This window comes from Microplitis mediator, chromosome 3, assembly GCF_029852145.1.
Source record: "Microplitis mediator isolate UGA2020A chromosome 3, iyMicMedi2.1, whole genome shotgun sequence".
In the NCBI taxonomy this organism is placed as follows: Eukaryota; Metazoa; Arthropoda; class Insecta; order Hymenoptera; family Braconidae; genus Microplitis; species Microplitis mediator.
In genome coordinates this window covers 5,832,377-5,849,373 of record NC_079971.1, presented here as the reverse complement: position 1 = coordinate 5,849,373, position 16,997 = coordinate 5,832,377, and the positions used below count along the sequence as shown (strand labels likewise).

Genomic DNA, 16,997 nt, shown 5'->3' with positions numbered 1-16,997 from the left:
AGGATACGTGTGAATGACCAACTTATTTTTTTATAATTAATAGAAAAATTTCCAAAGGCCTGCAATTCAAAGTTTTAAGTTAATGTGCCGAGTTATACCAATCCACAGAATATCCCTCAACCCGAAATTGCATCGTTCGCATAATTATACCATACAAAACAATTCTTGCTTGTTCAGGTAAGATGGATTGTGACAAGGCAACAATAAAGTATTTGATTTAGTACTGTATGTACCGTTTATTTGCACCTATGTACCATTTATTATAACCGATACGACTTTTCAAGTAGAAGTCAAAGCGGTCGTAAAATTTCATTAAATTCCGTATAAAATATTTTATAATCCACCAACAAAATAAATTGATCGACTGTAGAGCTTACAAAGTAATCATTATGAGATATATTAGTGGGAATATAATAACTCTGAAATAAGTTTCTTACCAGGGACACTACAAACTGTGGGCGCGATCTAGTGGCGAGCACCGAACTACTCCTGCTGCTGCTGCTACCTAACACTATAACTTTCTCTCCATCATATTTATCTTTTCTCCCAAAAAATTTTTCTCTTAGCTGAAGTCTTGATGCAAGCCAACAGCAGCGGGAGTAGTTCGGTGCTCACCACTAAATCGCGCCCACAGTTTGTAGTGTCCCTGGTAAGACCCTTATTTCAGAGTTTTTATATTCTCAAATTGAAGCATTTATGGAACGGCTACTCCTCTGTTATTCGACAGAGTGACTAGTCTTTTTTGATGGTAATACATCTTGTATTACGTCAAGACATTAATGTTTTCTTGAAGATGAATACTTATCCTCTATATATACAAAAATAAAAAGCTCCATTTCGCTAAAAAATCGTGTTTTTCCCTTAAAGTGTTCCAAAGAAGTGAAAAATTCAAATTTAGAAAAACCCTCCCAGCGTTACCTAGGGAAAACTATTATCTAATGAAAAAACTTTGAACCCTTGATTTCAGATGAGCCAGCACTAAGTTATGATGATCACCGCGATCCTACTTTTTTCTGAGGCGCGTCCGAGTAATTGCTGCCGTTGCCGTATTTTTCAATATTTCTTCGTGAAAATTTTACAAAATATTCTTCGAAGATGTCTTTTTTTGTACGAATTAACGCTACCCTCCCCTTAATAGTTTGTAATTTTGTTTGTCTGTAAATGTATATTTTTATTTATTTGCGTGTGTCTATCGTATGTAAATGTATACGTATGTGTACATAATGTCTGTATATCACCAAAAATATAGATCAAAATTTACTTGTGAATAAAATATTACTAGCATGCAATTCGAGAAGACAAATTTTTAAATGTTTTAAGATTTTTACTTATTTTTTTTTTCGTTTTGTCTTGAGTTCAAAATTTTTAATTGTTTTATTTATTTTAAAATGTTCTTTTAAATATCATATTAATTTGATGCCGGCTCTGTTGCCAATCGAATTCTCGCGGTTTCGCGAGATCGATTGTGTACTTCCGCTGTACGGAAAGTTATTCCAAAAATATCTTCATGATATCTGTTTTGATCCTAGAAATTTAAATAATATTTCATTTTAATAAGTACAGAGTAATTTAAATAATTATTTAGTGTCCGTTCATAAAATACGTTCGCACTTAAGAGGTCTAAGAAAACGTGACGTTTGCAGGCCATCAAATAATTTTGAAAATTTTTCAATCGGTTTTTTTCTATTTTATTTTTTTCCTCGTACCCCGTTTTGCCCCCCCCACTCCTATAAATATTTAAAAATATAAAAATGTGTATACTATTAATTATCATATACGGGGGGAGGGTCTATTGTGTGCAACACAATATTGATAGGGGCCCGCATGGAAAAATATATATGTGAAAATTATATACGTATATGTGACATATATAACATATATGTGCAAAAAAAAAAATATATCAACTAAATTTTTAGAAAAATGTATGTACAGATCAAAACATAAATGCTTACATAAAATTAATAATATATCAAACATACATTATAAATAAATTTCACATAAATGAAGACATATATGTAAACACATATGTAGACATTAGGGTGCTTTTTTTAAGACTATTTTTTTATATATTCATATTTAAATATATTTTTATGTATTTTATATATTTATGAGTATACATGCATGCATATATGTGTATATATGTACGCATATGTGTATATATGTACGCATATGTGTATATATGTACGCATATATGCGTATATATATATGAATAAATGTGTAGTATGTATACATATATGTCTTTTATATTTTTATACAAATATATAAATATACTTATGTATGTATGGGTCATATAAAATGTGGTAGAGTGACGAAGAGGGGGTGGGAGGCGGGTCTTAGAGGGTAAAATTTTGCGTGACGTATTTTATAAACGGCCCCTAATTTATTTTTATTTTGTTTTTTTAAACAACTAATTTACCCTTAAAGAAAGCATGTAAGCTTCAACTTCTTTGTCCGACATTTGTCCATTCGTTTGAATAATTTGTTTCAACGTCTGATAAACATCTTCAGCCATAGTGCAGTCGCCGCAAACATAAAAATGTCCATTTTCATGCACCAGCATATTAAAAATTAGTAAAGCTTCAGCTTGAATCAAATCCTGGACATAAGTTTTCTTAATCTCTTGTTCACGAGACAAAGCGAGAAAAACTTTATCTAGTACTCCTGCTTCCAGCATTTCTCGTTTCTCATCACAGTAAAGATTTATATTTTTTTGACGACAGCCGAAAAATAGCCAAATTTTACCGAACTCTTGTTCTTTAATTTATTAAAAATTTTTAATAATAAGTGAAAATGTATAAGAAATAATCGCGGAAAATTTAATAGTGAAGTTTACTTACGGGGTTCGAGCTGCATTTGAGCATAACGATGGTGCCAGAATCCTCTAAATGGAGCTATTCCTGTTCCTGGACCTACTAGAATCATTGGAGAACTAACATCCGGAGGCATATAAAAGTTCGGCGCACTGTAAATTTTTTAAAATAAATATTAAATAATTATCGATGTCATATTTCTTTTTTATTATTAGTATTATTAAATTTTACCTGCGCACAAATACGTATAAAGGCTCGCCGTCATTTATTTCATTGAGATAATTAGAACACACACCGTAATGAATAGGTCCAGTTCCTCCTAAAAGTGATTATAATAATTAATATCAAAATTAATTATTCACGAAATGACTTAAAAATTTTCCTTGAAATTTAAATCAGATTATTTGAAATTATTTACAAGTACAAAATGGTCATAAATATGAAATATAAATATTGTTATTAATTAAGGGAGGAAGTAGGTCTGCGAAATAAAAAAGAAGAGGATATTTTAGTGATTTTTTTTTTCAGAGGAGCTTCTGTATTAAAATTCTTAAAATTAGTGACATTATTAGCGACATTCCAAGAATATTCTGCTAAATTTTCATAAAAAAATATTGAAAAATGTGCCAGTGGTAGTGGGGAGAGACGAGTCACTTAAAAAAAGTCTCCATGCCGTAGGCAGGATAATTCGTGACTGCTTCATCTGAATCAAAAAACCAAAAAGATTTCTTTGGTACATAAGTTTATCTTAGATTTGAACCAAGGATTTTTTTTTATCAATCACTACTTATTTGTCAATTAAACAAAAGGAGCAATTTTTGGGAAAAATCAGAGTTTTTCGATTGCACCTTTACCAAAAATTCAAAAATGAATATTTTGATTATTCCTTCCTTCAAATCCAAGATAAACTTATGTACTAAAGCAATTTTTTTGGTTTTTTGATTTCAAATGAAGCAGTCATGAGTTATCCTGCCTACGGCATGGAGACTTTTTTAAGTAACTCGGCTCCCCCCACTACCACTGGCACATTTTTCAATATTTTTTAATGAAAATTTAGCAGAACATTCTTGGAATGTTGCTTAATAATGTCGCAAATTTCAAGAATGTTAATAAAGAAGGTACTCTGAAAAAAAAAATCACAAAAATATCCTCTTTTTTTTTGTATCTCGGACTCCTCTGCCCCGTTCCATACCTAATGAACTTCGAAAATTTGAACGTTTACACTTTGAAATTGGAAATTTTAACTTTGGCAATTTGAACTTTTGTAAATTTGAACTTTGAATAATTTAGTATTTCTTTCATCAAAAATGATTTTTTTTCATCATCATCATCAATTCATTCATAAAAGTTCAAATTTACAAAAGTTAAAATTGGTAAAGTTAAATTTTCAAGTTCATTAGGTCGGTCACCCTTCCCCCTTAATCTAACTAATAAAATTAATTAATATTTTAAATTACCCTGAGATTTGTATTGCACGATAGCAACCGTCAAGTGAATTTGTCCCTTATGAACAAGCGGTGAAGAAGAAATACTATAAAATCTAGGCTGTAGTGGAGTCAAATGAAGAACAAAAAGTGGAGCGTAAGGTTTCACTGAAGGAAACTCTTCCAAAACTTCAAATAAATTCGGATACTTCCAGTGTTTCCAATCTTCGTAAGCTGCCGAGTCCTTTTATATTTAAAATAAATTGATCTTTCATTAAAATATGCTGTCTAAACATAACAAATACTCATGATAAATACCAACGTACGGTAGCTAAGAGATTGAGCTGAGCTTTTTCTTTAGGATTTTCAGCAATTGATGCAAAATATCTTAGAAGATTAGGCGTCGGCGGGGTCGTGATATCCAAAAATCGTGTGAGTAACATTCTTAAAGAATTCGGTGAAAACCTTTCATGAGGTATCCAGGTTTTGACGACTCCTAATTTAAAAAAAAGAAGTCATATATTTTTTATAAAGGAATCAATTGTAAGGCGTAAAAAAATAATAAACCATTTGGCGTATGAGATTGTTTTTGCGTTTGAAGCTCCATAGGAGTATCAAAATCTATAGTTGGTTCAATACGAGCAAGAATTCCCTCAACCAGTTCACTCTTATTACATGCAAATACTCCTAGATGATCCCCTGGCTTGTAAGCGATTTCCATGCTTGCTAAATCATCTAGTTCTAATAGTAACGTAGTCGCACTAATAAAATAAATAATTATTAAAAATAACTAATTAATTATTTAAATTCACTGGCAAAAAATAAATACACTGTAAAAAATTTTCGGAGTGAATGAGGAGTGGATGACTTTATTTATTCACTCCCCTTCGGAGGGAAATTCACTCCGAATGGGAGTTATCGCGGAGTAGATGATTTTTTATTTCTTTAATTCCCTCGGAGTGACTTTCCAAAAAAATTACTAATACATAGTAAGCTTAGGTCTTTGATATTTTGACATTTATATTGAGTACGGAAATAATTACGAGCTCCCTTTCTATATATTCGCGCGAAATGATTTTTAAAAATTATAAGCAGCTGATAATAAAATTTGAACAAATATAATTACTAGGGCGTTACAAAAAAAACAAATTTTTTTTTTTCTCGGAACCAGGGTCAAAAGTTTCGATTAGATGCCAAAATAGGCCTCTGAAAATATGAGCCCTTAATATTAATATCAAGGTTGTCCGCATCGCACTTTTCGATTTCCCATAAGAATAACACAGGAAAAAAATTTTTTTTTCTTCTGATTTTTGAAACTAATGAACCATAAATTGCATTGTAATGTCCATCAATTTTTTGTAGAGAATTGAACGCTCTACAAAAAAAGTCTCTTATCATTTTTTGATAAATCCATCTGTTCGAAAGTTATTGGAGCTGGAAGTCAAATCTATAGTAAATTTCGAGATCTTTTTACTTTTCCAGCAAAACTATCAGACTTATCAAAAAATGTCATAGGATCTTTTTTGTAGGCAATTTTATTCCCTACAAATTATTTTTTGCGAAGTTCATTCAAATTCCGCATTGTTTTCTAGTTACTTTCATTTTAATGCCAAGCTCGTAAAAATAATAGTATTCAAATCAATTTTGAAAACTTAACGTTAAAATGAAAATAACTAGAAAACAATGCGGAATTTGAATGAACTTTGCAAAAAATAATTTGTAGGGAATAAAATTGTCTACAAAAAAGGTCCTATGACATTTTTTGCTAAGTCTGATAGTTTTGCTGGGAAAGTAAAAAAATCTCGAAATTTACTGTAAATTTGACTTCCAGCTCCAATAACTACATTCCTAAAACGCCCTAATAATTACAGTGAGTCACAAACTGTCGTATGACTGACACCAACCTTACCACGAGATAACATTTCACATTGTACCGAAATATAAAATATTCCCATAAAAACTATGTCGCTACAGCTATTCAATAATTTAATATCTTCACTAGACTGGGCCAAAAAAAATGACTATTTTTTTTTTTCATAGCTATATCGAAAATATTATTCAGAATGACAAAAAAAAAATTTCATGAAAGTTTGAGCCCTTAATATTAATTTTAAGAGGTCTATCATCGCTATTTTTAATTTTAATTCCTAATTTGATGTTTTACGTCGGAACTGCTAAAATATTGGAGTAAAAAAAATTCATTTCCACTTATTCTTATGTAAAATTAAATTCCCTACAAAAAAGGTCTGATTGAAAATTTTCGTCAGACAAGCCGTTTCCGATTAATTAAGCTTAATAAATTGATATATTTTTTCGATTTAACATTTTTACTTTTGAATTTTGTAACTGACGAATCAATAAATATCTAAAAAAGATCAGGACAGACTTTTGAAGGAAATTTAATGCTCTACAAAAAAGGTCTCTTAACATTTTTTGCTAAATTCACTCCTTCGAAAGTTATTCACGTTATTGAAATCGTTTTGACTCAAATTCAACCTTGAATAACTTTCGAAGGAGTGAATTTAGCAAATAATGTTAAGAGACCTTTTTTGTAGAGCATTAAATTTCCTTCGAAAATCTGTCATGGTCTTTATTACATATTTATTGATTTGTCAGTTACAAAATTCAAAAGTAAAAATGTTAAATCGAAAAAATATATCAATTTATTAAACTTAATTAATCGGAAACGGCTTGTCTGACAAAAATTTTCAATCAGACCTTTTTTGTAGGGAATTTAATTTTACATAAGAATAAGTGGAAATGAATTTTTTTTACTGCAATGTTTTAGCAATTCTGACGTAAAACATCAAATTATAAATTAAATTTAAAAATAGCGATGATAGACCTCTTAAAATTAATATTAAGAGCTCAAACTTTCATGAAAATTTTTTTTTGTCATTCTGAATAATATTTTCGATATAGCTAAGAAAAAAAAAAATAGTCAATTTTTTTGGCCCAGTCTAATCTTCACTATGTATTATATATATGAAATTATAATTTAGTGAGTTACTAAAACATTTTATAAATTAAAAACACAATATTTTAAGTTTAATTATTAATCTCTGAATTAATTATTTATTGAAATAATTATGATTCTAATTAGCAGTTGTTTCTATTGAATATAAATTTATTTAAGTATTAATACTCCGGACCGGAGTGAATGCAGATTTAAATAAAATTCCCACAAAAAAATTCCTATTCACTCCACATGCGAAGTGATTTTTTTTTGAACTCCGGAACTCCGAGTGAGAGAATGAATTCGGATTGCAATAAAATTCAGATTCACTCCCGATTTTTTACAGTGTATTCTAATATACGATATCTTTGGCTCAAATAAATTTTTTTCAGTGAATAATTAATTTAATAAATTTACCCAGAATCATTTCCGCTTAAATTTGTTTTCCTCAACATATTGCAAGTCGTCACATTTCTATTGTGGCATTTACTCAGAGCTGAAAATAAATATCATTATAATTATTAAGTAATTTTTTTACATCCAAGGATATGATTAAAAAAATATAATTATACATTTAGCAATTGGTTGAGGATCGGCTTCAATGAATCGTACAGTTGATCTAGACAGAGCTTCAGACCCAAGTGATAGTGCAACTTCTAGCAACGTGTCGTCATCATCAAGACAAAAAGTTTCACAGGCAACAGCAAAAGTATCAGCAGCCCATTTTCGGAATGCCTGCTCTTGACCACACATTTCATCACCCTGAGACAATTTATGTAATCGTTCGCCACCAAGTTCTCCAAGTAAATTATCAACATAACGGCCAAATGCACAGAAATTTGGGTAAGCTGACGAACCGAGAGCAAATACAGCGAATCTATAAATATTAAAAGTTAGCCAATTAAATAGATTAATAATAATTAGTTCTCTTAAGAGCATCGAAGAGCTCGAAAACAGCAGGAAGTTTTGGGGCTGGCCCGCAAGGCCAACCGTTGCCCAGATTTTTTAAAATTAATTGATAAAATTTTTATACGCTTATGACAGTTAGAAGTCATTGAAAATTTTTTTAAAATGGGGGGGGGGCACTGTCTGAGAATAGACAATTGAACTTGTTAATAATTTCAACCCTGGTGGAAATTTTTCGGACTTTTCTCTGAATAACTCTGAAAAAGTCTTTAGAACTTTGAAAAAGTCACCGAGCTTCGAAATTTTCCCATAGATCGGCCGATGCCTGGTTTGCAATGATTGGCCAATAAATCGCTAACTATATACTGGCCCGTGCATGGTGAATCATTGGAAGCCGTCTTTTTGCTTATAAAAACGGCGCACAATTAACCGCCGTTCGTTGGCCAACGGTTTAATCGAGTGCTCTTGATACCAAGCTTTGGCCGATGATTGATTGCCACAACTGGTCAATGCTTGGCATACCGTTATCATCCAATATTTAGCCGATATTCGGCCGATGCTTGAAAATTGGCAGCCATTCACAACCCAGTAATGGGCCGATTCTTCGTTTTTTTATGGGTGTGTTATTCAGAGAAAATTACGAAAAATTTCCACTAAGGAAGTAATTGATAAAGCAAATAAAAATTTTGAACAGTGTACCTGACATTGCTGAGAGGTCCAAAAGTATCTTCATTTTGTGATTCTGTAGTAGAGCCACGAAGAGAATCTAATCTATCTAATTTTTTGACACTACCTACTTCAGTTTGACTATTAGCTTTTATAAATGACTTTGAAGTCGCTAATCTATACAAAGAAAATCACATAATTATATTAATAAAATGCATAATAAAATAAATTAATATTAACCCGGGTCGAAAAATTTGATTTGTTTTAAATCACAGATTCAAATTCAAATTTTTGTTTTTTGAGGTTTTTTTCGTATAACTCATAAACCAGTTGCCCGATTTGCCTCAAAATTTATTCAGTCCTAAGTCTTAATGAACCCTTTCGATTGCCACCAAGTACAATCGAGTCGGTTGATTAATTACAAAGATATCGTACGACAAAAATTATTTTTTTTCAGCGAAATGAATGTTCTTTTGATCCAACGGTTTTTTGAGCTTTTCGAGCTCAAAAATTAGCAAGTACTTAACTCTCTGAGCTCAAAAACAGCTGGAAGTTTTGAGTTGGTCCGCAGGGTCAACTGTTTTTCAGATTTTTTAGCCTGTTTTTGATCCTCTTTAGATCAAAAACAGCTTAAAATTTTCATAAAATTTTAAAAATAGACCAATTAATCCAAATACAGTCAAGTCAGAGTAAAATCAGATCAAATTTATCGGCCCAGAAAATTTAGTAATCATAGAAAATTAATTTACGTTATTTTTGATTCATTATTATTATTATAAGTTTCATTCATTTTCATGGCATATAAATTTTGCGCAAAAGCTTCACCGTTTTCCGGTGGATCTCCATTACCAAATGTCGATGTAATAACAAGAAGTAATGCTTCGTGTTCAATATTACTGATATCATATTCAGCCATACTAAGAACTTGTGAATGAAATGCATGCCCCAACAATTCCCCAAGTTTTTCAGCATACATTTGTGATGTGCCTGTCTCAGTTGCGAAGAGAACTGTCGCTTTGATACGTCGTGATAAAGCACGTCCAAAAAGTTTTGACGTAAACTTCACAGCTCTGATAAAATTAATTTATTTTAGATAAAAATTATTGTTCATTAATTAATTAATCAATTAATTATGATATCAGTAAAAAAAATAATAACAATACCTAGCGATTTGTTTGAAATGAAATTTACGACGCGGTTTTTTAGATGTCGCTTTTTTATCACGTCCCTTTTTCCACACATGAGTTTTCCAAGCAGGATCTTGTGCGTCATATGAAGGTTTTAAATGATATAGAGCCATTTCTTGATGAAATACTGGTGTGATAGAACCAGACAGTGGTGGCACAATCCACAGCCAATCAGCTGGACAGCCTTTTCTAAGTCGCATTTCATTTTCGTAATGTTTCATAAATGATTCTGATGCAGTGTGATGGTCTACTATCGTTACATTTTTTACCTGTAAACAGTAAATTCGAATATTTATGATACGCAGTAAAAATTATTGTTAAAATGAACACGTGTGTTAAAAACGGACACATATTTGTGGGGAATTTAAACACGAAATTTGTGTTAAAATCTCAAGACAAAGTTCGGGTAATACAAGAAGTTAATTAAATACTTTTTAAATGTCAGTGGCGACAAAAAAAATGTTAACTTTTACATTTTATTATTGTACTATGGATATTCAGTAAATATAATTAATATATTATGAAGAGATTATCAACAGTGACGACAATTATTATTTAACAATCAACTATTTTTTGATGGTAAATAATTTTTTTATTAGAGTTAAGGTTTTAAAAAAATCAGGTGATATTTAATACCAGTTGCAAATAGTAAATCAATTAATTTCTTTTAAAAAAACAAAATCACATTTTTATTTGGCGAAAAAATAATTCTAACATTACATTAAATAATTCGAAATTGTAACTAAATATTTTTTATTGGTATGATAAAAATTCCGGGTTTTAGTAAATGGTAAATTTAATATATTAATAATTAAAATTTTTAAGTTAAATTGACATTTATAAAATGTCCATTTTACTTTCAATTTTCTAATAATTCTTCCGCGACTATCGATTGGCTTTTTAACATAAATTTTGTGTTAATTTTAAAGTAACTCTTAATAAATGTTGATAATTACAATTTTTGTACCAAGCAACGCTTTTAAAGTGTTAAATAGTAGATCGATTTAAAATTTTTAAGTAGTACAGTGAAATGTGTTTATTTAACACAAAATAATCAACACAAAAAATTTAACAGACCATTTTTTCCTCAGATACACAATATTTTTTACCGTGTATAATTTATCTTAAAAAACAACATAAATATTTACGAAACTGGTGATAATAATAATGAGGGTAATTAATTATACGTGATGGAATTTACCTGGAAACTGTAGATTACTGCCACATTGGCCTCAATCATCGCTTTATCTTTCCAAAGAGTGATTGGAGTCCTTGTATCTAATCCCATATGTACTGCGATTGTCTAAAGAATTTAAAAATTGTGAAGATTATAATTAAATTTTTTTAAAAACAATCATACGGACAAATTAAATTTATAAATAATATAAATATGATGACAAATACTTCAAGAAGATTATAACGAGTTGTGTCACAAAGGTCCCGTGCTCCAATTTCGGTGCTCATGTACCAGCCGTTAAATGGTGCGGCGGTAAATTCTAGACCGCCACAATCAAATACCATTGATGAAACAGCAGGCAGAGCATACCATTTTAATTGTAATTCTTCAAACCACTCATATCTATTTTTGATAAATAAGAAAAAAATTATTACTAATGACTCGTAATTTTTAATTTATCATTTTTATTTACGTCGGATGTCTGATTGGGATTTCCAGAACAAGCTCCGATGGAATATCAAAATAATCTGGATCATGTCCATTTGCTGAAAGTACCAATGGTAGAATATCAAAGCGGGTACGAATTCCTGACCGTGGTCCGCGCCAGCCGAGTTTGAAACAGAGCTAAACAAAGACAATTTTTAGTTTGTTTTGGACATTTTTTTATTTAAAAAGTTATTAATATGTTTTATAAAAAAATAATGGAGATTAACGAGGGATAGTCACTGCGATGAATAAAAAAAAATATTTTTCGGAAGTCAAAATTACAATAATCGACTGAGTTACAGTTATTTCAGTGAGAGTATTGACAGTATTCACTGGGAAAGGGTGAATGAAAAAATTTAAAAATTCAAGTACATCACTGGAGATTAAGAATCATCATACGGTCCAGGATTCGATAGTTTGATGTAAGTATCAATATTTGTTATGATACACGATTTTATAGTAAGAAAAATAGACTAAAAACTAACCGCGTTTTTCTCAAAACGATTTTTTTCAAACTCGCATCGATAACTCGAGAAATTATCAATCGATTTTCAATTTCTTTTGCTTTATTCGTCTTTGCAATAACTAAGATTAAGCGTAGCCGATTTTTTTTATTTCTTCAGACTGTTTGAGTACAAAAAAAAGAGAGAAAAAATGAAAAAATTTTCAATCGGTCGCCATGTTGTAAAAAATCAAAATTTTAAAAACCGGCTGCGAAGATAATTACATTCATGCAGATTATAATGAATTTTTTTTTTTTTAAGATATTCGATTTTGAGAAATCGATGCAACCGTGAAAGGGGAATTTTTTTACGGCTCTACAGCAACGCTGATAACTTCGTTAAAATTGAATAATTTTTAATAGAAATTTATAAAAACTATATTGACTATACACTTAAAAAATAAAAAAACTGCGATCCCCATATTCCTTAATTATCTCAGCCAAAAAATTGCTTATTTTTTGCCGTCCCAGCGGCGATCCCCCATAAATGAAAGTCTTACGTCAGTAAATTCTGCATTGGCTGGATCACCAAGAATAGTCCCATCTTTATTTTTATAACCCGCATAGCTGATTAATTGCGAATTCCAAACTCTGTAGTCATGTTTACCGTCTGTTCGTTGAGGAAAAACAGTTATTGCTGATCTGTGAAATAAATAATTATAATAATAATAAAAATAATTGATAAATTATCTGTGAGTCGTTTTTTTCTGAATGGTAATTAAATAAAACCTTATATTTCCTTTGTTAGTTCCATATTTAATATGATTACATATTGCTTCAAACATTCCACTAGTCGTTGTAACATAACGGCAATCAAAAACTTGTAATTTGGACCACTGAATACGACCAATACATCGCGCAGCATTTCTCCAAGCTAGTTTAGCACCAAAAACAAGCTCTGTTTCACTTAATTGATAAGTTCCAGTTGATAATATTTCTCTTTGGACACTTTCTAGTCGTGAACGATAAGCCTCGCTGTTAGATCTAATTCAAAAATTCAAAATTAGTAATCAAAAAAGTTTTATAATCCAAACGTACTAAATTCACTTGCTCATTCAAAAAGTGATCAATAGATTACGCGCCTTACAGAAAAAAAATCGAGAGAATCCAGAGTGATTACGGATTTTATTTAAATTCGGGGGATTCTACGGTTTCCGTGGCGCCGCTAAATGACCGTGAATTCTTGTAGAACTTGACGAAATAAGACTTTCTTAAAGAATAAAAATTTCGATATCTCGCTTAGTTTTTGAGAAAAATGAGTTTCGAGAAACATGCGATTTTTTCAAAAAAATGAAACGTTTCATAGATTTTAACATCTTCAATTTTTTTGTATTTTTTTCCAGAAAGTTCCTTTGAAGACGAAAATTTTGAAAAAAACACGTCTGAATTAGTCCATTTTTGAAGAAGTTATAGATATTTGAAAAAAAGTTTTATTTCGTCGAGTTCTACAAGAATTTGTGATCATTCGGTCGCGCCTCGGAAACCGTAGACTTCCTTAAATCCGCATTCACTTTAATTCCGAGTCAGTATTAAAATAAACTCCTTTGGGAGTTGATACCACTTCGAACCAGAGTTTGAAAATTATAATAAACTCCCCTTTGGAGTAAATTTTACTCCACAGGCATTAAATAAATACACAATCATCTACCCTTCATTCACTGCGAATTGACTCCGTTACCCAGAGTTCCGGAGTAAAAAAAAAATCACTCTGCATACGCAGTAAATAGAGAGTTTGTCTTTTCAGCGGAGTGATTTCGGAGTGACCTGAACTTTATTTCAATCCGCATTCACTCCGATTTAAAATTAAAATAAATTCCCCGGAGTAAATTTCACCTCAAGGGGATTAAATAAATAGTCATCCGCTTCGCATTCACTCTAGATTTAATCTGTGTTCTCTCCGAAAATTTGTTTCTGTGTATATGCAAAAAAGTATTGAAATATTAATAATTATAAAAAAAATGGCAGCTAAATTTTTTCATGAATCGCCAGTTTTAATTTTTCATTAATTACAATTAAATCAAAAAAATTGGCATAGTGATTTTTACAAGATTTCTTCTATTTAAGAATTAAAGTGTAATAAAAAATAGATCGATCGGTTGTGTATTTTTTAAGTTATTGTGTTTACCAACATCCGTACATACTGACGGACATCAAAAATTTTTTTTCCATCATTATTTTAAAAAAAAGTGACTTAAAATCGAGTTCGTTTTAAATTTTCTTTAAAATAGTACGAGTTTTTTTCTAGTTGATCATATTCTAATGTGTAAATATCATTTTTACGTGAGTGAATTTACTGGGACCGCGTAAGCGTTAGCAGAACATCTCATTGCTTCGCAATTGAGTTGTGCAATAAAACCATAAACTAAAATTAAATTTAAAAACAAATTATAACTTTACCTTCTTATGGATGCAAAGTACTGTTCTAAAAAGTCTTTAGCATGAATTAAAAGTTCTTCTTTCTTCCTTGGTTCGGTTCCATGAAACGGAAGACTCATTACACTTCCTAGACACACTTGCCCCGAGCATAATGTTTTCTAATAAAAAGTTAAATAATTGTTAAATAAACAAGTAACAAAAGTAAAATAATTATAACATACCACCATCCCTTTGGGATGAAGTAAATCAAAGGCTTCTGTTTTCTGCGTGAGATTCCTGAGCTTCGTAGATTTTTTTTGGCCTCCAGTTTCGGGCTGGTCTTTCATTTTTGCCGATGTGATATTTTTTCAGTTACAATAAAATTTTTAATTGCGCTATTTAACGAATATATTTATTTTTTTAGTGTACCAGTTGCTCAGGTCAACGCACTAAGAATAGAACCGCCATCAAGGAACATCAGTTCATCACTGCGCGTTAGCGTGTGTACCTGGAGCTCTTGATCCAGCGTACTCGTATTCTTTTGAAAGGGGAATACCCATAATATCTGGGCCTGCGCAATTCAAATCATACGCATGCGCATTTAAAATTTTATAAAAAACTTATAGCGGGAATTTTAAAAATTAACAATAAATAATTAAATACACATGCGCAAGAATTTTAAACCGCATGCGTGATATAATTTATATATGTGTGTGTTATGTATATATATATTTATACGTATACGATAAAAACAACACAGGGGTCATGTGATTTACAATTGATGAAGAATAAAAGTAAAGAGAAAATAAGGAGGAAAATGAAGAAGGAAAGGAGGAAAATTATCCCGGGCGAATATCTCACATGCGCTACAGCATCGCCATTGATTTATGAGATATAATATTACGAATCTATTACAATTACCTATCAACTATCATGATTTATTTATTCGATCATGACCTATTACTAGAGGATATAAAATTAATTATCTGTACATAATACATTTATTATAATTTATTATACACTTTTTATCATAATTGTTTGTAAAAAAAATATATAGATATACAAAGTAATTATTAAATAGATATAGATGATAATAGAAAGTTTTGTAGATAGTAAAGTTTAATTATTTGAATTTTTCTTTTATAATTATGAGAAATTTTAAAGATGATATTGATTTTTAAAATCTGTGAATGACCTGACCTCGGCAGCGCACTGCCGACATCAAATTTTCATTGATTTGCTTTTATATGTGCGAATTTTTTTTTATGGATTAAATTATTGGAAATTCAAACGTTTTTTGCTGGAAATTCACGAAGACTTGGAATGAAAAATTTTGAATCGCTGAATTAAAAATTAGGGTGTAGATAAACTGGGAGCTGCTTCGAGGAATCCTGATGATTATGAACTTTGAGGACTTGAAAATAATTTTTTTATAAGTAAAAATACTTTTAGAAATTTGAAAAATTTTATAGAATTTGTTGACAAAAAATAACTGTAATTTTATGACACGTATTCGAAGTCTTGTTTATTTTTACTAGGATTGAATTAAAGTAAATGAACTAGTTCAATTAAAGTAATGAAGTAGTTGGTTAATTTTAATTCAAAAGTTTTATTGTTGTAAAAATTTATTGTAATTTATTACCAGTGAAATAAAAATTTTGTATTTTGAGTTTAAGCTAAATCTGTATTCGAATCGAATAACACGAAATCTAAAGAATAATTAAAAAATTTCAAAATAATTTAAAATTTTACGAATACTTGGAATTTTATTCCCATAAATTATTGCACTGTAAGAAAGCGGGAGTGAATTCAAAGTGATTACAGATTTTATTTAAATTTGAATCCACACAATCACTCGGAGTTCCGGAGTTTACAAAAAAATCACTCCGCATAGGCATAAATATGGAGTTTGGTTTTTAAATGAATGATTCCGGACTGATTTGAATTTTATTTAAATTCGCATTCACTTCGATTCGGAGTTTTAGAATTAAAATAAACTTTCTTCAGGAGTTGATTTCACTTCGAATCGGAGTTTCAAAATTATAATAAACTCCCTTCGGAGTAAATTTTACTCCGGACAGAATAATAAACTTTCCTTGGGAGTAAATTTTACTCCGAGAGCATTAAATAAATACCCAGTCACCCAATTTGCATTCATTCCGTCACTCGGTTCAGGAGTTTAAAAAAAATGACTCCGTATAACGAATAAATAAGGAGTTTGTCTTTCCAGCGGAGTTATTTTAGAGTGGTCTGAATTTTATTTAAATCCGCACTCACTGCGATTCAGAATTTTAATAGTAAAATAAATTCCCTTTAGCAGTCAATTCCACTTCAAAATGGATTTTGAAAATTATAATAAACGTTCCTTCGGAGTGAATTTAACTCCAAAGACATTAAATAAATATATGATACTGAAATTAGCCAACGTCTACTAATTTTTGGATTTTTTAAAAAACGATAAATTATGAAAAAAAAAAATATTTAAAGAAATTGCACTTGTAGTCTTTTAAATTTTCTACATGTGCATA

General features: G+C 30.3%; 1 protein-coding gene across 1 annotated transcript; it reads right to left on the bottom strand.

Annotated features, from left to right (window-relative positions):
* Positions 1–230: 230 nt before the first annotated feature.
* LOC130665127 (nitric oxide synthase, salivary gland) lies at positions 231–14,996 on the bottom strand. The gene is made up of 19 exons (XM_057465409.1): positions 14,712–14,996; positions 14,512–14,648; positions 12,844–13,098; positions 12,615–12,756; positions 11,599–11,750; positions 11,354–11,528; positions 11,151–11,252; positions 9,926–10,218; positions 9,512–9,832; positions 8,796–8,939; positions 7,763–8,067; positions 7,608–7,686; positions 4,802–4,995; positions 4,561–4,730; positions 4,268–4,478; positions 3,042–3,129; positions 2,838–2,962; positions 2,417–2,754; positions 231–1,525 (listed from the first exon to the last, which is right to left on the bottom strand). The coding sequence occupies exons 1-19, from the start codon at positions 14,814–14,816 to the stop codon at positions 1,409–1,411; spliced, it is 3,453 nt and encodes a 1,150-aa protein (XP_057321392.1). The 5' UTR covers positions 14,817–14,996; the 3' UTR covers positions 231–1,408.
* Positions 14,997–16,997: the final 2,001 nt, after the last annotated feature.